This window comes from Cystoisospora suis (genome assembly GCF_002600585.1).
Source record: "Cystoisospora suis strain Wien I chromosome Unknown contig_800, whole genome shotgun sequence".
In the NCBI taxonomy this organism is placed as follows: domain Eukaryota; phylum Apicomplexa; class Conoidasida; order Eucoccidiorida; family Sarcocystidae; genus Cystoisospora; species Cystoisospora suis.
Window position 1 is genome coordinate 15,921 of NW_027153601.1, and position 27,723 is coordinate 43,643.

Here is a 27,723-nt window from a genome sequence, read left to right on the forward strand (position 1 = left end):
GTGAGAAATGAACGACTTCAAGACTGGCTCCCGGCATGAAATTCACTCGATGTCAAGCGCTTGAATTTTCCTCTGACTCGCCTATCTCTCTTCTGCAGTCCTTTGTATAAAGGAGACGTGTGTCTTGCCGAGCTATTCTCTTCTCTTTCCAGTCCGCTCCTCTTTCTCCTCTTCTTTGAGGTGCGCATAGAAGCATACACCCGAACTTGTCGAGACACCGCGGGTGAGTTTCCTCCAGCCTCTTTTCTTACTCCCTTTTACCGTCACTCTCGTGTACGTCTTCCTGCTGTATGGGGTTGTCTTTGTCGACATCTCAGATGAATCTGTGAAGATTCGGCGTCACCTCGGTCTCTGGTGAGCTTGTGTGTATGTAAGGTCTGATCTCTTTCTCCTCTGTTGGAGTGACACGAAGCTTTCCTCTCTTTTTCGTGCAGATTCTCTCCGTGTCTCTCGCCTTTTCTTCCTTCTCTTTTCGACGGTTTCCGTTTTCTTTCTTTCTTCGCGTCGTCACGATGTATCGTAACCTCTACGACACCGACTGCATCACATGGAGCCCCCAGGGTCGCATATTCCAGGTGGAGTATGCTATGGAGGCTGTTAAACAAGGGACCTGCTGTGTTGGTCTTCGCTCCGATACTCACGTTGTAAGAACGTCAACAGGATCTTAAGGAATGCTTTTCTTTCGCCGTGTTGTTTTCCCGGTTAAGTCCATTCTCCTCAGTCATTCATTAGGCAGTGTGGCTCACCGCTTCAACGACCCTTAAAGAAAGACGCAAAGATCTCTCCAGTCAGATCTCTTTATACTCTGGAGTGTCCCTTTTGGTGAAGAGCTTGTTTTCTTTTTCTCCCTTTCATGCATGCATACTTCTCTTTTCGACTTCTTCTCTTCAACGAGCAGTGCAACTTCTCTTTCCGCTCCCTCTCTGTCTCTCAGCGAGCAGTGCAACTTCTCTCTCCGGTCTCTCTCTCCCTCTGTGACGTAGCTGGGCAAGCAAGAAAGGGGGACTAGATACGTCTCGATTTCACAGCTTGTTCTTCTATGTTTTCTGCTTTCCTTCCTAGCATCAGACAAATCTATGCATTCAGTAGTGAATCCATTTAGCCTCTAGTTCAAACAAAATGCGGACGGACCCTCCGTTACAAGCAGAATGTCCTGCGGTTATGGGACGGAGTCGTGAAAAGACCTACCATCTCCTCTTAATGTGCTCGCGAGAGACTTTTCTTTGGTATGTCCGTATTACTGTTTCAGTCTGTCCTTCTCCTGGCTCTTCCGCTCTCTAGATCTTCTGTTCTTTCTTTCTCCGGTGTGAATGGATCTGGTGTATTTTAGGTCCTTTGCTCGTTGAAAAGATCGGTGTCGAAGTTTGCTGGTCACCATCAAAAGCTCTTCAAGATCGACGATCATATAGGTGTTGCTATGTCAGGCATCACTGCTGATGCAAGTAAGATCAAAGACAAAGTCATACACACGTAGCTACTTACACACATATTCATATATATATCTTCATAGACACGTACTGCACATGTGATCGTGTACATTCAGAAACCTGCTGTACGTATATATATACATAACTATGTGGCAGATATGGAGCGTATCTTTCAATGTGTGCGATGTTCAAATGTCCAATAAGAACTCAAGCAGTCAACGGACAGTCCGTCATGCTTGTGAATATGTCTATGTATATCTGTCTGTCTGTACATACGCATACTTCCAGCTATAGTGACGTGTTGGTCCTCCAGTCTAAGGGCGAGAGGTCTGTGGCGGTGTTTCTTCTTCACTTACTTTTGCACGTGGCCGCATGCGTCAATGGTGAAAGCGAACCCGAGCCGTAGCGATTATGGCCGTCTATAGAAGGCTTAGATCAACGTCAGGAAGAACGTTTTCATCATCTCCCTGTATCTAAGATTTGTTTATAGAGCTGTCCTATGTCATAGCAGACGAATAGTCTTTTGGAAGTAATACAGAGCCGTGTGACTTCTCTGTCACACTCTTGTTCTTTTTCTTAGAGACGTCTGTATCTATGCTCACAAGAGATAGATAGATTAAAGATAGATAGACTAAAGATAGATTAATGATAGATAGATTAGAAATAGATAGATTAAAGATAGATAGACCACCCACCCCCCTCCTTTCTTGTCTCTTAAGTCTACATGCTGTGACATATACACGCGACGGCAAGGAGATGGGTCTTCTCTGATGTGTCACCTGCCATCGTCTTCTTTTCCTCGTGTTGTATGTGTGTCTCTTCAGAGGTGATAAGTACTTTCATGAGGAATGAATGTTTTCATCATAAATACGTCTACGATGCTCCGATCCCTGTTGGGCGTCTTGTTCTTATGGTCGCTGACAGTAAGAAGTTTTGCGAAGAAAACTTTGTGAATGAAATTCCGATAAATGGATAGTTTCATTCTTTCGTCTTTCTTTACAAGAGAGAGGCGGGAGAAGGTTCTCACATGCGAGAAAGAGAATAGATGAAGAGGAAATATAGACACGATGGCATGTCTTCATTAAAGCGTCCTTTTCTTTCTTTCTCCTGGAGATTCTGAAGCAACAGCCGAAGTCCCTTCTCTCTATACACCTACTAAGAGATGACAGACGTTGTACCCATTTCAAAGGCCTTTCTTGCCTTAGTGGAAGTGTTTGTACGCAGTCATTGTCTTAGAGACCGAGCATCTCTATGGACCTTCTTCGGTACGATTTCTCTCTTCCTCGCTTTGCTTTACCGTTTTCGCTGTCTCTCTTTCTCTCTGTCTCAGCTCGAGCGTTGTATAATCTTCTCTGACATGTTTTCTATTCTTACCATTTTATGCAATACCTGTGTACGATCTCTCTAGGCAATGAGTTAGTGAAGAGACTCTCCCAAGTGAGATGCCTATCCCTTTCTCCCTCTGTGTCAGTCATACATGAGAACTGTACTCTCGCCCTGTGTCTCTCGTCGTCTCCTTTCTTCTTTCCGAACGCATCCTTCTTTTCATCTACCATAGAGTTCATATACATGCAACACGGTCTTTACTTCATCTGTCATAGACTCTCTATACATGGAACACGGTCTTTACCTCCTCTCTTCGTTCTGCAGTAGCGGGGAAGGCACAACCCTCCTCCGACCGGATGGACAACGTCTTGTCTCTATAGCCTTGAATCTCTCACCTTGCCTCCATCTTACTTTTCTTCTTCTTTCTGTCAAAAACAGAGTCTCAGGCGAACACGCAGCGAAGTGGAAAGAGACCCTTCGGAGTCGGCCTCTTAGCAGCAGGGTATGATGAGGCGGGGCCTCATCTATTTGAGACATGTCCATCGGGGAACTACTTCGAGTCATTTGTAAGACAGATCCATCTGTATCTCTCGATCTTCTTTCAAGTCTTCTCGTCGTTCGCTCAGCCCTGCTAATCTATCCATCTTCGTTCACATCTTCTTGATTCTCATCATGTCTTCTGTCCGTCAGCCCAGAGAACACTGAGCTTGGAGCGCTCCTACCGCCGCAGGAGCGATACATAGCAGAGACGAGAAGAAGAGTAGATCTAGATCCCTACAACTCAAGAAAAAGAAGAAGATAGTTAGCTGGGGAAGTAAACACTTTGAGTTATATCAGAATAGGCTGGACTTTGTTAGATGGTTGCTTGTTGTATTTCAATGAGAAAGAAAGGCAAGAAGAGTCTCATGATCGTTTCTCTCCCTTTCAAACTGTAAAGAAGACTCTCTTTTCTTTCATTCTCGAAGTATTCAAAAGTAGGAGACAAAGAAAGATTCAGTCTATGTATGAAAAGATGATTAAGAAAACTAAGATAACTAACGTAGTCGTATCGTATGTATATCTATTTATCTATATGTACACATGTATCTTTATAAGAAAGGTCTTCATATTGAGATTCCTGAAGTTCGTTTGAGGTGAGGAAAGAGAGAAGGTGTTGCTTTCATAGAGATGCGGTTGATGTCCAGACAGCTGTCTGTGTAGAGACAGAACGTTTTTCGCTAAATGAGAAGACAAAGGACTAACTGAAAGATAAAAGTAGCCATGGTGGTAGCCTGCGAAGAGCAGGTATAGCTTTGTTAAGATTGCCTCTATCTTCTACTCTTTCGTTCTTTCTATGGTAACAGGCCATGGCTTTCGGAGCACGATCTCAATCATCCAAGACCTACCTGGAGAGGCACTTTGAAAGCTTTCCAAGCTGTAGGCTCTTCTTCTTTCTTCATGACTCTGCGAACGCTTTCAAGGAGGTCCTCTTGGTGCTTCTTATTGTCAACCATCTTACGGTGTCCTACACTTCTTCCTTAGGCGAGATGAAAGAAAGTCTGAAAGGAGATGTGCTTCGATTGTCTGTGAGAAGATGGTCTATATGTAGTGTGTCTTGTTGTGAACGGAATTTCTCTCTTTTCTTTTCGTTTTGCTTGCAGTGACTTTGGAGGACTTAGAACTCCATGGGTTGAAAGCGCTTAAGGCATCCTTGGCGGCCGATGCAGAGTAAGCGGAACTAGCCAGGAAGAAGCAAATAAAAGGTAGACATAGTTGTTGTTGTAGCGTTTTTCTCGTAAGACCGTCCAGTATCCTGGATGGCAGAAGGGCTCTCTCGATGACTGAATCTTCTCTATGTGTGTAGCGAGATGGGCTCGATGGCTTCAGAGTATCGCGAAGACACAGGTGTTAATGAAAACACTCTGTCTCTCCTGAACGGTTGTATCATTTCTCCTTTGAAGTGGTTTAGCGTTTATTCGAGGCAGTCGACACAATTTACTTACCCATCAATCTGGACCGATATTTGAAGATAGAGCGTTTGTGAGCCTTCAGTCACTCATCACTAGACACCGTGTATCTCATACAAGTCGCAGTCGTAGGCTCCGACGTCTCAGGTCATGCGAAGCGGCGTGACAGAGCTGCTACGTCGCCTCTCCATCTCGTGTTGGAAGTCGGTGTTCTTCGGAGTCTAGTTCGATAGACATAGAGAGACACCCTGTCGACGAGAGCTTTGTCCCTCTACGTGTATAAATCACAAGGACTTGCAAGTTCCTGTTCTCGAATCTCCAGCCCTTTCGACTTTGTCGACAAGCCTTTCATACGCCATGGACAGCAGCTCTTTCTTCCTCTTGTAGATGGAGAAAGAAAAGAACAACACTCGCTTGAGAATCAGTCGTCTTCCTCGTCATCTTTACGGTCTGTCTTGTAGAGGTCTTGATTCAGATCTGTTCATAATCGGTCAGGAGAATGACTGCTGTTGCCTCTTTGGCCTAGTGAAGAGTAGATCTTCTCTCTGTGTGTCTGTCGTCTCTCTTCTTCAGATTGACTGTAGATACAGTCTCTATGGCCGTCGTTGGGAAGTGCCAGCCATGGAAAGGTTCGTGTGACTACTCCATCTCCACATGGGGCGTTACTGTAACACTAGGCATTCGGAGGGTGCACAGTGGATATCTAGGCTGCTAGATGCAAGGACTCGACTTTCTCTGATGATCTGAAGAAGACCTAAAGAGTCCAAACTTCAATAGTAATGCACTTGGTGTGCGCGAAAGATATCAGAAGGAGAGCTCGCGCTGTTTGTGTTGTAAGGATAGCCTTAGTATAAATTGGTGCGAGGTAGAATCAGTTGCTCTCTGCCACCTTACTACACTTCGCTCCTCTCTACCTGAATGTTGGAGATGAGAGGTATAGATGGATAGGAGAGTATGGAAGTAACAGAGTATCTTCTTAGAGGAATTATTCAGGCGGAGGAAGGCTATCTGAAAGGACGTGAGAGTAGGTGGCAAATCCTAGGTGACGAATCAATGACCTCCGATGTTTTCAACAGAAGCCAAAAGCTTCGAGACTGACAAGCTACAGTCACGCGTGAAGTCTTTTGCGCTGGCAGGCACAAACGGACAAAAGAGGAGAGACGCATCTACTTCATTGTCAGGGTGTATGTGCAGATCTTCTTGGAGGGTGTAACTTATGGGTAAACCTGTGTATGGAGGTTATGATGCGACATGGATAAGATAGATCGGAATATCTGTGTGACGCCAGATGGACGTGCATGTATCTATGTATACAATCATAAGTACAGAAGATACAGTTTTATTTCATGAGTAATGCCGGTATTTGTTCCCATAGAGGTCCCCGTAGAAACGGTAGGAATAAGTGTACCGTACGATGTTCTTTCCTCTTCGATTTGTAGTCTCTCTCGTTCTCTCTCTTACTTGACATTTCGGCATGTGATTAGATTCCTCCTCTTCATACATTGTTTATGACATGCAGTTGAATTTCGTTGGAGCAGATCTAAGATTTCTCTCTTCGAAACATATCAGTGCCGTATCTTAAGATGGATGGTTCTGATGTTTAAGCTTCACAACCTGTTGGGAGTTATGAAAGGGCCATGGTCCATAAATACACAAACTGCCACTAACGTTGAAGTTTCCTGTCTATTTGTTACATCCGTTGTGTCCGCAGAGCTATCTCACGATGAAATACAAGGTCTCCTTGATCGTCTTAATGTAAGTCTGTCTGTTTCACTTAGCGAATGATTCGGTGGGGCCACACATAGCTCTACCTGATCATATGTACATACACTAGGCGGATGTTTACACACACCTCTCATTCAAGTCACGGATGTCAGTAGCCTATCTCTACAGTTACTAGTAGCTATACATCAGCAGTCATAGTAGGCCGAGAAGAACAGCTACTAGTTTGACCGCTGAGTAAAGATAATAGTCCTGCGAAGAGGCTGTGTCCTCGCGACTATGCATTGCTGACGGATCGTGACTAAGTAGTTTCAAACACCCTCCAGGGAAGCTAGTAGTTGGATCCCCCCTTCTCCTACTAGATGTTAACGCTAGATGCTTTATCGTTATCTCCATGTACTCAACTTCATTCCTCAAGGCTGCCACGTCTTCTATACTTTCGCTTCCCGTGGAGAGGCCTCTGCTTCACTTCTAACATATGAAGTCTTCTTCCTTCCGTGGCTCCCTCGTCGTCTGTTCACTATCAGTGAACGATCAATCAATGAGTATATTCCTCCAGACGGATCGAGGTGTCCTATCTATAGCCAGTCACCAACCCTTTGTTTAAGTAGGAGTTCTTTAATCATCTTGTGTTAAGACACTAGTGGATCACAATGACGCTATATGAGCCAGTGTGTTTGAAGACTTGCTAAGCGGGGGGCTTTGGAAGCAGAAGATGTCACTCCAGAGAAGCTCAAAGAGTCAAGAGCACGGCTAGGAAAAGTAAATCTCGCTACTGGATGGCCGAAGAATCGTAAGGTGTGAATGGACCATTCAGTCGTTGTGCTGGGTTTCACCGCAGGGGGAAAGCGCAGGAGGGCAGGAAGTTCAGATGGAGTAAAATATGGGCACTGACATCATCATGAACTGCTAGGGTTGAAGCGTTCCTCAACTGTCGTTCTGAAAAGGCGCTGACGCCAGCCAGGCGTTGAAAAGAGTTCTTCCATGTGGACACACGATGAGGACTACCGAAGTATCGCAAAGAAGATTTTTCACCACTTGGGTTTGCATTGCTGTAGAGCTCAGGTGCTCTTCTCACTCAGAATGCATGCTAACACCGTTCCTCCGGCTGAGGGGCAGTCCTCGAGGAGATGGTCGGTTGTTTCTTCCGACAATCAGCGAAGGGATGGTGCGAATGACAACCCGTAGTGTGTGTGTGAAGACACTTTCCCTCGATCTTTTCTTGGGGATGCTGCAAAGACATGCTCTTGTAATCGATGATATCAATCTGCCCTGTCAGTGGTGGTCTGAAAAGCTCATGGATAAAGGCGCGCGGCTTTCGAGCGAGAGAGTGGACTAGGTGTGATGCGCGAGCGAAATGGAGCGCTACTTAATGATCTAGCTCTCTGTGTTATCCGGCCTTCGCACTTCCCTTGCTGAGTGGTTTAGGGTTTAGTGGATCGTACCTAATTCCGCGAGTTAACACGCGCATAGCCAAGTTATGCTTCGGAGATAAAACACCCAAGACATTATTCACCATTCCACAGAGAGAAAAAACGGCCTCGGGTAGAGCCCATCCTTCTGTGCGTAGTCGGTTCACTACACTTGGCGCGGCGGACAAGACTGCCACGTAAGCAAGCAGGTGCGCTTCGAAAAGAAACTAACTGGCACGGACAACGGAAACCCACACGCAGAGAGGGATCCACGTTTGGAACTACGACCAGGAAAGGAACTCGATGTTGGAACTGACAATCCCCTGCAGTTCAAGGAACAGAACATCTGGTTCAATGCCTGGAGACGCCAGCACTGAAGACGGAAAGTTGTCTTCGGTGCATTCCCTCTCCCAGTATAGTGGCGGTGAACACAACGGACGCAGCCGTGGTAACAACAAGCCCCAGGGAAGCGGGTGCGGAGTGACGTGTCCGGAGCTCCGGAGCGGCTCTGCTGAAAACCTCATACATACTGGCTGGCTCTGAGCAGTAACTTTCACAAAGCTAGCGAGCAGCTAATGGTGCAGCCACTGGCCCGTTTGAGGAGATACGAAGACGGGATTAGGTCCCTGGGAGGGCGTGCAGCTTCCCTTGTCTAGCCGGACGAGCAGCTGGGCCGGTTCTAGATCCGTTTCCTCGGCAAGCTGCTTACAGTCGTAATACCCAACAGCCACTACTTTCATCCGTACATCCAAGAGACTCATGGAGAATAAGTCGTCCAGTTTGCAGATGTTTGTTTTTTGTAGTCATTTCTCCTCTTGTACTAGGGCGCTTGGTTCTCGTCGGGCACGAGCTAGCCGCGGACAGTTCGCATGCATGCCATAAGATGAGTCGAGTGTTATTCTGCATGCATGCGCACAAGCGCAGCTAAAAACAAATGGCTTTGTCCGAGATCGTCCTTACACATCTGGCTTTCCCTGCACTTAATGACTTGCTTTCTGCCGGTCGCGAGTCGTTCCGGTAACGAGAATGGAGGTGCACGCTGATGGCTGTGCGGCTGTAGTACATCTCACACGGATGACTAAGTTAGAAGCTGCTGGCGCGCACATCGTCCTTGTGGAGTACGCCTTGTAAAGACCACAGGCGGTCACCCTGGCTGTGGTACTTCTCATAGTTTGTTTCTTCGCAGTGCCCTTGATAGAGGCAGTTTGCTGCGCAAACATGAAGACTGTTCCTAGCGTCCGTGTATCACTCAGCTGAATAATCGGACACGCAATATCCTGTTGCTTCCGCGTTTCGTTCCTATCTCTCTCTTCATCGACATTTGAAACTCTCTTGTCACACCCATCGGCCAAGAGGTCCACCTTTTACAGTCCTTCACCCACCCCTAGGCCTTCCTCGAAGTCTTGACAGACTCTGTCCTTCATTTTTTTGCGATTCATGTGGCCCTCGCCTTTCTTTCCTTCAGGGCTAGCGTTTTTCACTTGGCCACGCTGGAGAGATCCGGTTCTGTATTTTTCTCATGCGGGAGACAACAAGTTAACAGAATCTCCGTGAATAGATCTACCACTTGCGAAGGTGATGGACGAGCTTTCTCCTTCGTCTCTGCCTTCTTATCTACTACTTGTAGGCACAGTCAGCTTCCAGCTCAAGTTGTGCCTAGTATCATCACAAAGCCTTACACGGGACCATGGGGTAGTACCCCCGTTTTGTGACGTACATCGCGTATCTTCTTTTGAACTGCCCTGATTGAGGGAATATCGTTCTTTTGTCTCTCGTAGGGAGAACAAGAGTCTTGAGGGAATTTCTACGGAGCTCACTCTTCGTGTTGCCGCGCCTGCACACCTAGTCACACTCTTTCTCTCAATAGAACGGAACAGAGTGTGTCTAGCTGCGTCCCTTGGCGCTGAATGTCGTCGTTCGTCATCTTAATCGTGCACGTCCTTGCCGAGTGCCGGCTCGACACCCGGCGATGGCTGTATCTTCTTTACAGGTAGGTAAGCCATCGAACCCAGCTCATGACTGACTTCTTGCAAGTTCGACAATCCATGGATCTCTTTTTCTATGCCTTCTTCCACTTGCTTGGACGGCTAAGATGACCCTTGACGGATAGCCACCCGCCGAGGTCTAAACTATAATCTTTTCGGGGTTTCTTCACACCCGGTCTTCTCCTCCTCTTCATTCACTACTAGTTTCTTCCTTTCATCTCTCTCTTTTTTTAGAACTTGTCCAGGATGCCTTCAACACTTCGCAGCGCTTTCAGTCAACTTTTGTCTCAGGGAGAGCTCCCTACTCTACCCCGTTCCGGTGGCCCTTCATCTACACCTCTTTTAGGTGCTTCTCGTGTAGCAAATGGTCCTGAGAGAGGACGAACAGGAGGGGTTGATCGAGTCGCTCGTACTGGAACAACAGCGAGGGAAGGCGGAGGACGTCGCCGCGAATCTTCTGGTGTAGATGAAGGCTTGAAGAAAAAGAAGGTAGCGTCACATGATAGGGATTCTATAGGGCTCATTCAAGACAAAGGAGGAAATCATGGAGTAACGTCGAATGTTGCCTCGAAGAATCTCTTCGATTCTGACGATGATGAGTTGGTAGAAGCTGTAGATACTGACGATGGTCGTCGAGTTTCAGTAGATTCAGAAAGGCGTCATCATCGATTTCAATCAATCGACGTTGATTTAGAAGATGATGGAGCTGGAAATGAGGATTTAGCTAGCCAAGTGAGAGAAGAGAATCGAGACAATATAAGTTGTATAAAACTCTCTGAAGGAGAATCGACTTCTTATCTAGGAAAGAGATCGCGACGGGGAGGAGGAGGAGGAACTGATCTCGACACACAGAGATCCACAACTTCAACCAGAACTAGCTCAAGTCATACCCTTCAACAGCAGGAACCTCAGACTTCTCCAACTGCTATCTTTGCTCGACGTAAAGAAGAAGTTGAAGATCAAGGAAGAAACGTCACTTCAGGAGGAGATGCGAAAGAACGACGAAAGAATACAAGTCGAGAGAATAGAGAGAACAGTTGTTCTTCATCTGCCTATGGTGTACCCCCCTCATGTCATTCGGAAGAAGAAGAAGAGGCAGAGGGTGACGATGTCTTGAAGATTCTCATCGCGACAGATACACACCTTGGCTATAAAGCGGATGATAACGTACGAGGCGGTGATAGCTTTGAGACCTTCGAGGAAATTCTACAGATTGGGAGAAAGCTAAACGTCGATTTCCTTCTTCATGGAGGAGATCTCTTCGATGATAATAAACCATCCAGAACTACCTTGTAAGGTGTATAGACAGCCGGGACCCTGATAAGACGGCTGCAGTGGCACTCTACGCAGATGATTCTAGATAGAACGATCATGAGGTTGTTTCATCACAGGAATCGAGATAACTAATTCTAGAGGCAGTATTCGATTGGAACTCTCTCTCTTTCTCATCCGTTATTTCTAATTCGTAGAATTCATGAATACGGACGACAAAACTGAGAGAAAGTCTACTAGCATCCACATATGGGCATTTCAGGAGGAACGATGGTTTTTCTGTTGTGAACCCGGAGTCCTGTCTGCGTATGTCGTATACCTTCAATTTCTCTCTTTCTTATATAAGGACAATCTCCCCACCTCCGAAGATTGTAGATGAGGTGTATATCCAGCTAGGCTTTCTACAGGGACACCTGCGTGAATGTATTTCTTCTTGACATTCGAAAAACGCATATTGAGCGGGGAGTGTCGTGTGAGACGGGGATGACCAGGCGTACAGACGATAAGGGACGATGTGTTCTCTTCCGGAAAGAGGAACTAGAGAGGATGCCTATTGCCCGGGGATAGCATATACTGCCGTGTATCTATCTGTGTGTCTCTATGTATCTATATATATATATATATGTTACTAGGTACATGTGTAGTGACGTGTATGTGTCTGAGATGTCTTGGGCATGTGCTTCGTATACATATATATGTGTAGGGTGTCTATACAGCCTGGGAAGTCCTTGGTATGTGACATGGTATATAGAGGTTCTTTGGGGTCTGGGCTTGTATCGGGGCGAAGACAATCAGAGAAGAGAACACGCGTACAGAGGTAGCCTTAGACAAGAGCGCGATAAGAGAAGAAAGGCTCAGGCATGTTGTGCTGAGACGCCTTCTTCACATCAGTCGTCTTCTCAATGCTGTTGAGCTTCTTTCTCATAGAGCCTCTATGATGAAACTCAAGACCGGGTGTTGCAGATTCTATTGGAGAGGAATCTACTGTCAAGCCAATTTCTTAAGGCAGCGTTTTCAGATCCGTTGCTTCTTCTCTTCTTGTGTGGTCAGTCTTCCTTCATAAGGTCGGACTTTTCAGTCTACCTTCTTCCCTCGAAGACTTTCTCATCATCTCCTCCGTCTCCTCTTGAAGACTGTTGTCTAGACTCTTTCTGTCCTTCTCATTTCTTGTCGTGTCTTAGTTTTTTGTTCTTCTTCTTTTTCATTATTCTTTCTTTCTCTCTTTGTGTGTCTTGACTTATGTATCTCACCTCAGATACCGCACTATCTGTCTCTTACGTCAATACTGCCTCGGGGATGGTCCTATCAACTTTGAAGTTTTAGCAGGTGCTACTGTTGATGACGTGCAGTCTTCAAGCTCAGATCAGGCTAAAAGGGCTGATAATGCAAGTCAACAGGGGGATTTTTCTTCTTCTTCTTCTCAGAGGGTTGACGGGTTTCGACTCGGTCTCAACTACATGGATGGCAACGTGAATGTCTGCATGCCCATCTTTGCCATGCATGGGAACCATGGTAAGAAAAACAAAGAGAAGGAGGGAGAAATGAGAAGAAGAAGAAGAACAGGGAGATGTACGTATGAACGGAGACAGATTCGTATCTCTTCTTCACGAATTTCCTCTCCGAAGATAGTTCCGATGAGAAGGAGAAAGAGGCGAAGATCTCTGATACAGAAACAGTAGGGATAGTTATGATGAAGATAATGACGGCGGCTAGTTGTTTGGGCTACATCGTGAGTGAGAGAAGAGAAGAGGAAGGGAGGGGAAGTCTGATCCTCTTTATGTTCGTCTATAGACTTCCGAGCGAGAGAAAGCATGCTTCATTGGTTGACACCGTGCAATAAGAAGTTCACTGGCTATGCTTTCAAGTTTTGTCTGTCTTTTTGCATGTGATAGAAGACGTGTGCTATCGATTTTCCTCCAGCAGATGGGACAATCGATTCCTGGAGAATCTACGTCAGCATCCCTGGAAGTTTCCTAGGCCCAGACATCTCTGAAGACTGGGGTGATTCGTTTTGCTTTCTGAATTTCTTGCCAGCTAAGGCCCGTGAATGAGTTACGAGGTTGTTGGTTAACGCTCTCTTTTTAAGGACACTAGTTACTTGGCCGATACACGCACCTCACTCTATGAAGCTTGAACCCTTCTCTGCTCTCTCGGGGTATGGTCGGTGTATCTTCTTTGGAAGTCTTTTCCCACACTGTTTTGCCACTGATGCGAGTCTTCATAGCGGCTCGGAACAATAAGAATTCCCCTCTACATGGGCAACAAGTCAAGCTCAGGCCTTCTCAGTGGCCGCTTCCTTTGTTAAAACTGCGTCTTCTTTCTTCCTCTCAGATGACCCAGGCGAAAAGTCGCATTTATCGCCACTGGACTTGCTCGAGGCAGCTCATCTGGTACGCCCTTCTACTCCTGTTGGTGATGACGACACATACATGTAGGAGACTGCAGTGTCTGTTTTTTCTGCTTATTTCTTCTCATATATAGATCACACTGGTTTTCTCTGAGCCGTGTCTAGCTATCTCCACCTCTCAACTTAGAGTCTCGAGAAGAGCGACGAGACACGTGGGGGATTTCAACTTTCCTGAATCGATAGTATAGAATGAGTCACTAGGGCATTCACTGGACAAGACAAGAGAAGACGAAGAGACGGCCTGTCCTATTCGAGCTCGTCGGAGGGCTATCTTTCTTGGTTTCATCTTCCTGAAAACTTCTCAACTGAGGAGTTTTGACTATTCAGTGAGGTGCCGTCCGCTCCTTTCTCGACACATGCATGCTGTCAGTCAGACCTACGGAAGTCCGTACATGCGTGAGTAGGACTTCTCGATCTCTCCATTGTCGAGTAAGAGGTGTCTGTTCCTTTTCTCTCAGATCAACTATTTTGGTCGAGCTGAAGCGGCGGATGAGATTGTTGTCAAGCCTGTGCTGATTACCAAGGGGCAAACGAAGGTACATTCAACTACTCTCTCTCTTTCCGTAGTCGGTTGCGCGTTGGTGTCTAGATGAGCATAGCCTCCTTACCCAATGTGAAAGGTATCAAGTGTATATATTCAGTATGGAGCATATCAAGACATGCATTGCTGCAGGTCTAGTCATATCTGGTGGTACTTCTCGATCTTTCCCTAGTTCATTACCGAACGTTCATATCGAGGATCATCCACTGGCTCCAAACCTTGTTGAATACATTGACTTGCGAGAGCATGTTTGTTCAGTTTCCTTGTCTTTGTTCGGTTCGTCTTCTTCTTGGGTGCCAACTGAGTTTTTCTGTGCATGCGCCACCCCTGGTTGCGCCGGGTGCTTAGAAGGGGCACTTCAAAAGAGCGATTTCAGCGATTGTCTCAGCGAGGCTTGGAGTATGTGAGGTGCTAAGAACTCTGTTGATGTGATATCGTAAACACAGTCTCTAAGATCTTTACTTGCCGTCCCCTCACTGTGATGCGCAACGTACGTAGGTTGGGATCTACGGCGTGGGATGGATTCGCGACTCTCGTCTTCATCGAGCTTTCAACAACGGAAAGGTCCGGAGGAATGCATGTGCTCTGGTTTCGATGAGCTAGTAGAATTGTTTTTGTTTCGCTTTGCTGGCGTTTCTGTCGCAAGAAAAGGCTTCAGAGGGAATCCATACGATGGTCGAACTCGTGCACTTGCTGTAGGGGGATGTACACACAGTAACGTTTGTCTCAGCCGGCCGCCTGGCGTAAGTGTGTCTGCTCCACTCCGCTTTGCTTATCATATAGATAGATAGATAGATTAAAGATAGATAGATAGATTAAAGATAGATAGATAGACATTCCCTGCATATATATAGACGCATATATATACATACGTTCATACATATACAGGCATGCATTCGTAAACGTATGCACTCCTTGAAATATCCGCCGCTTCACGTTCGTTCCTGAGCTAGATAGATCTGGACACAGTCGACTTGGTGGGGTTAGAGCACCTGGGACTCGGCCAGTCGTGGCATGAGCTTTCATGGTTTGGAGTGCCGTTGTCTCAGTTTCTTTTTTGACTGGAACAGCACGATATGTTGTCGTCTCTGTGTATCCATGTGCAGATCAAGAGTGTTTTTCTCCGTACTGCTGAATCAGGAGCTCACAATTCTCTGATTGAGCTTCGTCAAGAATACTTTGTGCTGTTGCATCTGTTAGGTTCGATTCCTTGTCCCCGCAGGCGATCCTACCGCGAAGGACTGGTTCAATATAATGGTTGTCCACCAGAATATGTGAGTACGACCTTCAGATGCTTACGTTTCTGATTCGTGTTGGTCTAGGATGGGGTTCTTGCCTAAAGGAACTGTTTATGTTTTCCTTTCCTGTGGGGTCTAGTATTGTGACTCCGGATCTTTAGCATCATTCTTCATAGCCTCTTACCTGTGTCTGCTTATTTGGTAGATAGGTGTCTTCATAACGTCTTTTAGCAGTGATCATTTCCTCAAGAATTCTTTTTCTTCTTTTCAACGGTCCTTCGCATTGAATTGCTATCTCCATCGATTTCTTCTGTCTATACTTTCAAGTACCACACTGGATATACGTCATGTCTGTCATGGGTCCTTACTGGACAGAATACGTGCCTTCACATTCTGAGTAAGCCATCCTTCTTGCCTTCACCGTAAGCCAGTCGAGGTCTACATCTGTCTGCTAGAGTAACAGAGGGAAGCTACCTTGCTGTTTATACGTTTGTCTTGTGTGTGTTGGCGGTGGTCCTAGGGCGGCAGGTGAAACACCTTTCCGAGGTCAAGCATTTCTTTTTCGTTAAGCTGCTTTCCCTAGGAGGAGAGAGGCGTCAACTAAAGCTAGCCAAGTAGCTACTATCTCATTTTGATGTCTGTGTCTACTGTCCATTGCGGGTCATCCTTGTATACTGCCCACAGGTACAAGGGAGCGTTTGGAGGTCAACCTCCGAAGAATTGCATTCATGAACAAATGCTTCCGGAGTTTCTTGACTTGGCTATCTGGGTAAGAGATAACGTACCTCGCACCTCCCTTCGCTCATGTCTTGGAAAATACAGTTAGAGAAGACGGCGGATTCTACACAGATTCATCTGACCCAGTGATTTCTACCCACAGTCTGTAAGGAGACTTGATGGAGGTTTGTATGCATGGATTCCAGGCACGCATGATGTAACTCCTAATACGGTCAAAGGTCGCAACTGTCCTCCTACCTACAACTCAGCGCATGCATCTCTACTCCCACCCCTAGCAGGCTGTTGCTCATCATGCACTGTATTAGAATCGCAAGTTTTCTCGAAGCCCATTAAAACCAAGAAGAGGCGGTCTACTCTTGTTTCTCGTCCCTGGGGTGGAAGCGAAAAGTAGACTGAGCTGGCTGAGTTTTGAAACGGGTGCTTTCGTCTTCCTTTGAAATAGAATGTGTAGAAGTGTCTGGTCTTCTTCTCTCTGTAGGGACATGAGCATGACTGTCACTTGGACTTAAGAGAATCCGCTCAAAGGAACTTCCGAGTTTTACAGCCCGGGTCGTCTATTGCCACTTCGCTTGTAGCCGGCGAGGCGTTGCCCAAGCATGTCTTCCTCCTTGAAATACGGTCAGTCACCCGTAGACATACACAGTGACCGGACTCCATACAAATGAGTGAGCCCTAGTAGGGATGACACCTGTGTAGGCCGGGTGATGAACTTGTGTGTATCTTTGCCTGGTGTAGAAGATGCTCCGAGTCTTTCTGACAGAGTGATAGACTCTTTAGTGGTATCGGTCAAGTCAATCTAGCCGTCCTACGACAGCTCGTCCCTGAAATCAGGCTAAGAGTGTATATACGCCTGACCCTTCAGTCTGTTTTGGGGTTCAATAAGAATGCTTGCTTCACTTGAACCGTCCTGCACGGTAGTAAGAGATGAAGATCCAAAATACTGTCTTTGTCTCAATGACCGAAGCGACTGGAGATATCTAGATACATAGAGGGGTTCTTCTCAAGAGCTGGTCATTGGTGGCCGTGCTCCTTCCTTCGTTGGCTGGATCTCTTTCCCGTGTTTTTTTCTTTCTTCATCCTCCTGGGTCTAACTTGAAGCTTCACATGGTCGTTGTCGTGACTCTTGAAGTTTAGCGGATTCGTCGCACAACCCTGCCTGGAAATTCAATGCGAATATAAGTCGTTCTTCTGTTGTCGCATGCTCTCAGAGGAGAGAACTATCGCGTTACTCCACATCGTCTGCATACAGTTCGTCCACTCATCTTTGAGGAGATTATCCTGTCAGATCTGATGGGCATCCGTGCCCCCTTAACGTCTTCTGGGCCTTCCTCAGGTACCTCCAGTCGTCTTCAGTCAAAGAAGGCGAGTTCAAATCGCGCCAACTTTGTACAGCCAGCTGAAGATCGTGATGTATGGCAAGCTCTTACAGATGCTGTCGAAGATCTTCTAAGGGTCTATGCTGAAGAAGCGAAGATTGAGAGGGGAAGAGGTGGAGGGAGAGAAAACGTAGGAAGATGTGAGAGATCACAGACAGGAGGAAACAGGGGAGAAGAGCGAGAAGAAGGAGGGGCAGAACAAGGAATAGGAGTTAAGATAGATAAGGACGCAGGGATAGGTTCGGAAAGACCGGAGAAAGCTGATTTCGAGTTGTTCTGCAATTACAGCTCCATGCCTGAACAAAAGAAATTACCTCTTGTGAGACTAAGAGTAGAACACACAGGCTTCTCAACCATCAGCTCATCGCGATTTGGTGCTCAGTTCATTGGCAAAGTGGCGAATCCGGCAGATATGATTCATTTCTTTAGGAAACGCAAGACCCATCATCACTCGGGGTGAGTCAATAGAATAAACCTCTGGGTGTGCGTGGTAGCTGGAGGTATAATCTTCAGTGTCTTGGGTACTCGAGTGTCTAACGATACTTTCGAACTTCATCATAAAAGTGGCGGTTCCCGGATTGTTTGTGTAGAAACCCCTTTCTGCAGATAGCCCCTACCCCTTGTTCTTCCTGTTACGATACATGGTTTTTCTTCTCCAGAGTCGCCACTGAGAAGTGTGCCAGACTGTGTTGTAAGGATGCATACAGAAGAATTCTTCTATCACAGGAGTAGGGACCAGTCTTGAGAAGCATACGTGACTAAGAAGTAGAGCATACAAATGCTCTACTTCTTTGATACCCTATGCGGAGGCTCTACTTCAGTGATTGGGTCGCCTCTTTATCTCCTGCCTCACTACGAGGGGGGCTCAGGTAACCTACATAGAGAGGGAGCGCAGGACTTTCGCATGCATGCACGATTGGTCAAGGCTTCTACACAACGGACCCTCGCTGGTTTTTTTCTCGTAGAAGCAGGCAGTCGATCATCCTGTGGGAGGTATAGAATAATACCCGTAGACGCCTGGTGGCTGCTTCAGATCTCGTTCTACCTCGGTGTTTACGAGTGACTATAGCAAAGACGTGTATGCAATGCTGCTGCTGTATCGTCGTCGTTTCTCTGTCCAGGGGGCCGGCAGAACGGGGAACTGCACTGCCTGACCTAGAGATTGAGGAAATAGCAGGAGGAGATGACACTTCAGAGATAAGAGACATCGTAAGTTTTGTTTCTGTTGAGATGGGGCGCTCGTTGTTTCATGGGGGGTGTATTCCTGCTTAGCGTCCTTACAATCTATTATCATGTGTTGATGTGAAGGCATTCCAGCCTCTCCACCCCGCCTTCTGACTAGTCAAGAATTCTGAGAAAGCCTCACATGGATGTAGAACGGTTTGTTTAGAATTGATTCATGGCGAACGTACTGATCGTTACTCCGAGTATAACTGTTGGCAGAGAGGTAGAGGTTTGTTCAAGGGAATCTATGATTCTTGCGGACGGAGAAATTCTTCAGAAAACCACACCATCTTTCTTACATCGGGGACGTGAGGATCACGTCTAGCATAGGAAGGCTATGGCATCCATCCAGTGAATATTTCTTCTCCTCATGTGAAAACTCATCTTGCAGCGTCTGACGGCGCTGATCTCCATACGCTGCATCGTAGGATGGCAGCGGAAGAGGCTTCACTCGTTCTGATAAGTGTAACAGATGCGTTCCCTCAGGGTGCAGTGCTTTATCAATGTGGCCGGAGGACTCGCAATGCGTGGCGTAGTAGCGCACGCGACACGAGGACTGCGTAGAAGAAGATCTATCAGTTGACCTTTGCTTACAAAAGATCTCCAAATGATCTGCGCGTTACTGGATTGGCAGGGCCCTTGTGAAGTGTGATGGGGTGGTTAGAGAGCTCTTGATTGTTGCGCGGGTCAGGCTCGTGGTGACTACAGGAGCATCCACGGGACTCTCATGTCTGTGGTATAATACGAATCCGTTTGACTAGATACGCTGTGAGATAGCTATATAACTACCTATCATGCTGGCCCGCATGACAGGTAGCCATATACCTAGCTGAGCTAGCTGCGCTTACAGCCCGCCGCGCGCATGATAGTTGCCTTTGCGGAACAGAGGTGAGCACTCGTGACATCCGTTCAGGGTAGAGTGCTGTGCTGCGGACTTGGCTGCGAGTGTTTCTCACCCCTATTCCAGGAAGCTGTCACCTACAGCATACCGGCGAGAGTCCTGCTGGCTTAGATTTCTCAGGCTGGCTTCTTTCTTTCAGCTTCCTTTTCGCTTGCGTATTGTATAGACACACTATTCCTACCTGTTGTTGTGCTGTGTGTTCTTTGGTGGAGACGGAGTGTCTGCATCAGGCCAGCTGTCTCTGCCGTCTCCTCACCATAGACAAAAAATTTCTTTTGTATAGGAGGCTGCACGTGAATGCTTTCAGATGAGCTGATGAATCTTCTTTCGTTCTCTCTACAGATTTTCCACTTCCTCGAAGACAAAAACGCCCTAGACATTTTACCCGAGCCTGACCTGAATGTCGCTGTACAGGACTTCGTCGTCAAAATGGTGAGGACGATCTCAGCTGGTCCCTGTCTTTCAAGGATCTTGAAATCCCTCTTGTTGAGCAGCTCCTTCTATAGGCTATGCTGTTGTTCATATCCAGTGGTCACCTTACAGCTTGGCTTTCTGCTTCTATCTCTTCAGTATACAGGGGCTGCTTCAGACTGTCTTGTGCTTGGCTAGTATTCACTGCCAAGTACAGCTCTCCCCACACGTGCCTGCAGTCTTGTTGCGTGAAAGACTAAGCTGAAGAGAGGTAGAACAAGGTGAGCAGTAGGTGTCAGCAGACTTTTCTTGTGGCATCGTCAAGTAGATTTATGTCTGTAAGAGGGAGAATCGCTAGTGTAGCGTATCTTCAGTTCAAGGAGTTTCTTGGGAGTTGGGGTGCGAACCCTGACGGATGTTTACACTGCAAGGATTTCTTGGGTACTGCTCGCAGAGCTTCGTCAAGTTGCTTTCAAAAGGAGCGAGCCACGTTGTTGTCTCAAAGCTTTTCTTTGCAGAACTGTCCACAAATCTCACTTAGTAGACGGGGTAGTGTACGTACACCACCTCAATCGATATTGAAGAAAGAGAACTCCTAGGTATCTTCTCACAGGGAAGCCGCAAAAGGGCGGGAAGTGATATATGCTAGGATACTGCTGAGCGCATGGAGCACATTTTCATGCCTTCATTCCAGTTCTTCACTCGGAGCGTGTCAAGGCTTGCGTGTTATGCAACCTACTGTACCCGGCTACTCATTAGGCTTTCATTAGCATGCAAATTGCCCCGCTCTCCTCTACTTCTTGCGATCGAGTAATTCCATTTGAAGCGAAGCACACTAAGGTTTCTTTCTCCAGTCACCCAGCATTGTTCGGTCCCTCAGCGGCTGTTGGTCATCATGGTGCTTTATCACTGCAGGATGCCAACGCCATTGCGACGTTCGTAGAGAGCAGTCTGCAAGCGGCGCGTCGAGAAGCAAAGGAGAAGCTTCGGAGTCACGTTTCAAATACAGAGAAGAAGCAGGGTGGACACATTGAAACAGCAGACGTGCAGGCACTCGTCATGGTAAGGAGGAAGGGTCGCGAGACCATTGAATATGGGGGCTTGCCTGCCAAGAGATATCCTGATCGATGATCTACTTTGACTTGGTATAGGTGCATCCGTCCATCTCATCACACTAAGCATGAGGGAGGGGGGGAGGTTCCTTTCCAGTAAGTCTCTCTTCTTTAATCAACGTTCTAAACGTCCAGATGACTTGCTTCGACCCTCGGAGAAGCAGAGATCGCGCATAGTTGTTCGTGAACCCTTGGCCTAGGTGGCGGGTGACGTAGAGGAAAGGAGGGGTGGTGGACTTGTGGCGAGACACGTTCTCAGCAGACCGGAGTAGAAGTGTCTTTAGCTGCCCCCAAGTCTTTGTAGCGATTTGGAGATCTCAACTCAGACGGTTTCTCTTCTATTGAGTGAGGAGAAGGGTTTTGTTGTTCAAGTCAGTTAGGAGCTACAGACTTCTCTTTTCCCCTCTGTAGGCTCTTGGGATAGAAGAATCGTGGCTGGCACATCGGCCGTCTTTTTGTGGAGTGGTGGATGGGTGTGATGTTAATCCGTCCTGTCTGGTACAAGCGGACGTCCATAGAATTGAATTGTCGCACTTCGTAGCCGTGCTTCATCATAGATTTCCACCTATGCTCGATTTTCTTTCTTCTTTGGTAGGAGCGCACTCGAAACATTCGGGAGCACCGTCTCCTCCATGGATTTGACGGGGGGGGTGCGTCACAGGCCTTTAGCGCTGACTTGCCTGTCGGTACAGACGCAACAAAGTCTAAAGAGGTCTGTGACACGAGACACTCCGCCACCCCACTGTCACATGGGCAGAAAGTTCTCAAGGAGAGAGATGTATATGTATCTATATGGAGAAAGAGATATATCGGTGTTTGTATATATATATATACATTATCTGTATTTTTGACATCTCTACATATGTATATGTGGTACTTACAATCGTAGTGAGAGTACTGATAATCATCAGAATAATTATGATGAGAATGATACTACTGATAACTAGGATAGGAAGTCCTATGATAATGATAATACCAATACTAATAAGACTACTAATAGTAATAGTTAATCAGAATAAATAGCAGGAATAAAGGAATAGAAGAAGGTAGCTGTAGTCGTTGTAAGTATCTCGGTAGATTTCCTGCGTGTTGTATGTTTGGCTGGAGTGAGGTTCTAGTATGCAGTTCATCCTTCAGTATTCTAGCTAGGTAGGTAGGAGAGGTTGACTTTTCTTCTTCTCAATGAAAACAGAAGCACGAAGTCCTTCTCAAACAACAAAGACGTGGACTGAGACACTACGGAACAGAGCTCCTTCCACGATTTGACGTTTTCTGTATCTGTTCTGCTGTTTTGGATGGAGTAGTGTGAGTCTGTGGTGTAAACAACGTTTGCGTCTGTCAGTTTCAACTTCCATACATAGATTGGTGAGCGTTTGGTGGTAAGTTGTATGCATGCACATCTAACGCCTTAGATAGATAGTTCTATGTAGTTCACTCTTCGGGTATGGATGAACAGTGAGGACGAGGTTTTGGGGGGTTCTTTACAAGAGTCTTCCTGACTACTCCTCGTTAACGGCTCCTTCCGTTCTAAGGGGAACAAGGGTTCAATACCTAAGTGCTTGGCTAGCCCTCAGCACTGCTACTGTGAAATCTCTCCCAGTGTCACCTTCATCCTCACTGACGGGTTAGGGTTTCTCTTGTCAGCCAGATGCACGGTCCGGAAAGTTGAACCAGCATCCACCGGGAAAGTCACGAGATGCAGATGTAGAAGGAGAGGATGACTTCACTTCCGAAGCCCTTCAGGGAAGTGCGGTGGAGGCCCGATCAGCTGTGGGGAGAGGTAAGCGGCTTCGCTTCATTCCGTGTTGAGCCTACACATACTACTGAATCAGTACACGGACCGTATAGCATATGCGTACGAGGAGGGAAGGCGATCAGAAGTTTCAGGCGGATGCGATACGAGCCACGGAATTTTTGTTGTGCCGGTATTGTGGCCTACGGACAGCCGTGTGAACGTCGCCTCTTCGCAAGAACCCGAAGTGACTTGATAGCCTTTGCTGTTGCAGAGCGTCCCGTCTCGCTGTCTAGGCAGCGCTGCACCTTCTCACTACTCCTCCCCACTTTGTAAAAGAATTCATGAGTCACCCGGGTGGAACGCTGTCCATTGATGAAAGCAGAGGGGGCCGCAGACTGCCATCACTTAGGAGGCGGAGTAACAGAGGGAGAACGTCATTATCATTTGTAGTGAGTGGTGATCAAGGTTGTTCTCTTCCACACTCCCCTGCCTACCTGGCAATTGTCCTCAGCCTTACGACTGTGGCTGAAGGCAGTGTAGGCCCTTCTGACATCTGTTCTGCTGTCACGGGAGGGAGGAGCCATAGCAAAGCAAAACACCGATGCTACAGCACAGTTGGACTGCTCCCTAAAAGTGTTGGCTATGAACGGGGTTTTTCCCGCCTTCTTCGACATGTCCACCTCTGACATAGCTCTTCGGGTAAGCTAGGTGGAAGACAGATATGTAAACGAGCAAAGAGAGAAAATAAGCTTAGATGGGTGTCCCGACGAAAGCAGCTGCGTCACAGGACTTAGGGAAAAGTGCCTCTTGCGTCCTCTGAAGAAGCTGAGACCTGCGTTTGAGTCTGGGCTGCCTGCCTTGCAATGTGTACAGCTCGGACTGAAGCTCTTTTTGAAGATGAGAGAAGCTCCCCTGAGAAGGAGGATGATAATGATGACGTCCTCTTCGATTCAGAACCGTGGAGCGGAGGTTTGGCTGGCGGCAACCGGGGAGGTAGTGGCGGAAGTCGTCGGCAGGTTGTAGGAGGCTTGTTAACCGAAGCGAGAGGAACGGGCACTCGTGAAGGTCGAAAGAGAGGCGGGCGAAAGGGATCTGAGACAGCAGGGTCGCCGTCCTCGGGAGGCGTGAGGTGCCGTGGACGAGGACGTAGAGGGGGAACAGGTGTAAGTGGAACTCGAAGAACGCGGACTGCGCAAGTGGGTCAAGTAGAGGAGCCCATGGAGACGGATAGATCCGAGTTGGTAAACCAAGAAGAAGTAAGGTTTTCCACATGCTCTTTCGGGTCCGCGGAAGGAAGCTTAGAGTCTCACAGAGTGCGCTACTCTCGCAGTATAGGAAAGAAAGTAGACGACGCCAGCGAACAAGACGAGTGCGCATGCCGCGGTGCTGCAGCTTTCTCAGCAGTCCCGACAGTCTGCGAGAGAGCTCTACCGCTTGGTGATATCGAGACATTCTCCCTCAGTTGGAAACACTCATCGTTCTGGCAGCCTGCTACCACAGGAGATCCGACAGATCTATACGAGAAAAATCGTGACTTCGAGCGGCACGCGAATGCTAGGGCATGATAGCGGGTGCCTTTTTTTCCGTGTGCGCTCAGGGCTAGCAACTCGAAACAACGTGTATGCATGCGAACGGATGTCTTCGGTGAACCGGCGGGAGGGGGTCGCCGCTTGTAGTGAGACGAGTTCTGCTCAGTTACCTTAGGACCTATACGATTAGATTGGCGTATTCGGGAGACACAAACACCAGGCGTACGAATGACGTCAGCCCTAGACAGGAAGGCGGCTCCGCGGTGGTGTCCAGTGCTGCACACGCTCTCCATTCGTCATGCTCTATTCGGTTCCCGAAATTGGTGGTGCATATCTGCCCGAGGTATGCGGATGCGTGTGATCTGTCCAGCTGGTCACTGCATTGTCGGCAACGCTAGGGGACACCCGGTTACCTTTTTTGCATGCAGTGTCTGGTTTGTTTGGATGGCTCGCGCTCTGCGCAGGTCTCTACTCTTGCCCGAAACCGGCTCCTGAGAGAAGCTGCGGGACGGAGTCAGCCGATTCCTGCCCAAGCGGGGAGTACACCTCCGGGCAGTGGCAGTCAGCAAGCGCCCAGGAGTCAGTCTGACCTACGCTCCTTCTTTGCTAGCTCCCAGCCAGTGAGTGTAAAACGAGTGCTGATCGCGTCTGTGCACCTGCGCTCGGCCCAAGAATGCCAAGAATAAGCGAGAGACCGAGCGGTGCTTTTTCTTGCACTGCCTTCTGCGCGAAACTTCGGATAAACGTGCGTGAGCGAGGTATAAGTCGCTTCAAAATACCGTCACGCCTTCGGTGAGGGCCCTAGGACGTGAAGTTGATGGGCGGTTATCGTTGTGGGATTGAATGCTGAGGACGTCATTGTGATGCGGCACCCGGGTGGAATATCATGGCAGGTCGGGTCTGCCCTGTCAGCTTAGTCAGGTTAAAAGGACGGGCTGCAGCAAGTCTGTACGCTGCCAGCCGTCCTCCGATTAGAGGGCAGCGTGGCCGATGAAGACTGAGGTGCCTTTCGCCAGTTGCCGATTTCCCAGAGTGGGAGTCGCGCTTGCTGGTCAGTCAAGAAGTGAAGGCATTCCTCAGGCAAGTTCGTATTGATAGAAGGCGCTCTGGAAAGGTCTGAGACCCAGACCAGTACTCCAGCCTCCGTTCATCTGCTGGCCCTCGCGAAATGATATCGCGCCCTGTTGGGAAAACTCACGGGTGGCAGGTCGACAGTGGGTATCAGAGAACTTTCTGTCTTTATTTTAATGTCGGGGTGGACAAATCTGGTTGCTTTTCGGAGTGCCTTTTGTTTCAGAAGTCGATCGTTGGCCGTCCGGCGGTGGAGCGACCAGTATGTAGTGAGAGGAGCTCTTTCGTCCGCCCATCGCGAGGAAACGGATCTCCGTCACAGTCCCTTTTCCAGTCGTCGAAGAGAGGTCAGAGCGGTCCTGAAGCCATATCGGGTCGCGGGTCAGATGGGAGTTCCTTGGGAGGGAAGCAGGAGCGGGGGACACAGCCTCATGCTGGCGGTGACGAAGGAACACCCGCGGCACCGTTAGCTCGTGCGGAGGCCGGCAGTTTCATGGTGAACGGGCGACGCACTCAAGCCGATGCGGGAGCGGTTCACGAAGAAAGCATGGTGGAAGACGACGACGAAGACGATCTTTTTTTGTCGTCTCTCGGAAGGGCCGCGGTAAGAAACAACCACGCCGATTAGAGCAAGGTACAAGACATCTCCTTCGGAACGAGTCATCTCCTGACTTTTTTTCCATCTCAGATGTCAGCACAAGCACGAAAACCAGGAAACAGGAATACAGTCGTCGACTGCACCTCCAAGTGGCGGTGTTTTTTCAGCTAGCCACCCATTTTCCTGGTTCACATTGAAGTTAAATGAGAACTCAAACAAAGCCATCGGGGCAGGATGTCCGAAGTGTAAGTCCGGGGCCTACGGAGATATAAGCCTCCACACCTGCTGCGCGTCTATCAGATCAAGCAGCTTGAGATAGAGGCGGTGAACGAAGGTCCCACAGTGACAGCAACAAAGTAAGGGGCGTTTCCTACAAGGCTTTCTCGGCCTCTGGGAATCAGTTTTATGTGAAAGAGCTCAGACAGCTGAGGTGTCAGCTACGTTTGTACAGGCGAAACGAAAAACCCATGTTTGCTTTGTCATTCTGTCAGGATACAACCGCCAGAAAGGGAGACCGGCGTCCTTTTTTTTCGTGGGCTCGACGGTAGACCAGGCTGGCAAATACTCGGCCCGCAGGTCGCATATCGGCCCTTGGTCGCTACGCTTTGCTCCTCCGCCTATGTTCGGGCAAAGTTTTCCATTTCTCCTTCATGGTTAACGCGTGTCTAGAAACGCTGAAAGAGTTCAACGCCTTGAGGTGTGTCTGGGACTCCACTGCTCACTTGAATTCCAGTCTTTTCTGTGAAACTGTCGTACGTGATTTCGGCGAAAAGCCATTTAAAGCAGCGACCAGAGCCAGTCTTTCTTGGGTAGAACAGAGACTTCGTAAGTAACCGCCTTCGACTTGGTGCAGGCGCAACCATCTAACCGTTAAGCAGGAAAGACGAACAGAAGTTGTAGCAGTTTACCTTGTCTCAAAGGCCTTCTTCGGTCTTCTTTTTTCTCGCTCGTCTCTGTGATGCAAGCGATCCGCAGCGCAGAAATTCGAGGTGGAGGGAAGCATATGTTGAGAGTGAAATTCTTCGGAAAATATGCCGGTTGACAATACACGGGGACCCACCTGAAAGATTTGTGAAAGCTGTCACTGTCCAAGGTTACAACTCCTTCCCCAGCCTCATCGCGGCGAGTCAGTTTCAGATATGATGCCGCTGGCAACAGGACTGTTGACGTCGCAGCTAATATCACACGGCTGTCTGGGAACGACCCTAGGTGCCGCGCAAGTGGCTCGGTCAGTTGCGGCGTCGGGAATGACACGGGAGAGCCTTGTTTCTTCGATACTCCGCGGACAGAAACAACCCGAGGTTTCGCGGATTTTGCGAGACCCTAAGCGCGTAAGCGCCGAGGCAGTCTCGCTGCGCGTCAGTATCACTTCACTCTTTTCGGGAACACCGTAGCGGCGAAAACGTGGAGTGGGCAACGGGCCCAGCGTCAGAGGCTCCTTGGTGCGCTGAGCTTTTGACATTGTGAGCGAGAGGGCGAAAGTGTCCCCCTAGGTTAGCTCACTTTCCGTCTCCTCTCCAGCTGACGGACAGGCCTCGTGGCTGCACGAGTGATGTCTCGTCTGTCGTCGCGACGCGAGCGAACAAGGATGGGACCGCTACATGTGCGGTCTCTCATACAAAGCCTCGAGGATCCTGCGGGGCAGTGAGACTTGTTTACTGGCCAGAAGGGGAGTGTAGCTAAGATTCAGTGCACCACGCATTGGTCCTGCGTCTGTAACGTCAGACAAGGTTGTACGCCCTCGACAGATGG

General features: G+C 48.1%; 2 protein-coding genes across 2 annotated transcripts; both read left to right on the plus strand.

The window, feature by feature from the left end:
• The first annotated feature begins 8 nt into the window (after positions 1–8).
• On the plus strand, positions 9–7,435 carry CSUI_001934 (proteasome subunit alpha type). Its single transcript, XM_068062137.1, has 10 exons — positions 9–223; positions 435–644; positions 1,331–1,442; positions 2,252–2,350; positions 3,192–3,319; positions 4,097–4,169; positions 4,394–4,460; positions 5,273–5,328; positions 6,411–6,454; positions 7,263–7,435. Exons 2-10 carry the CDS (start codon positions 513–515, stop codon positions 7,299–7,301), a joined length of 750 nt encoding a protein of 249 aa, XP_067925887.1. The 5' UTR covers positions 9–223; positions 435–512; the 3' UTR covers positions 7,302–7,435.
• Positions 7,436–8,812: 1,377 nt separating this feature from the next.
• On the plus strand, positions 8,813–26,836 carry CSUI_001935 (mre11 dna-binding domain-containing protein). The gene is made up of 18 exons (XM_068062138.1): positions 8,813–11,110; positions 12,346–12,602; positions 13,422–13,480; positions 13,956–14,033; positions 14,537–14,602; positions 15,239–15,312; positions 15,961–16,045; positions 16,493–16,632; positions 17,223–17,846; positions 18,512–18,599; positions 19,858–19,947; positions 20,842–20,988; positions 21,634–21,750; positions 22,668–22,818; positions 23,647–24,029; positions 24,767–24,922; positions 25,600–25,977; positions 26,463–26,836. Exons 1-18 carry the CDS (start codon positions 10,065–10,067, stop codon positions 26,517–26,519), a joined length of 3,996 nt encoding a protein of 1,331 aa, XP_067925888.1. The 5' UTR covers positions 8,813–10,064; the 3' UTR covers positions 26,520–26,836.
• Positions 26,837–27,723: the final 887 nt, after the last annotated feature.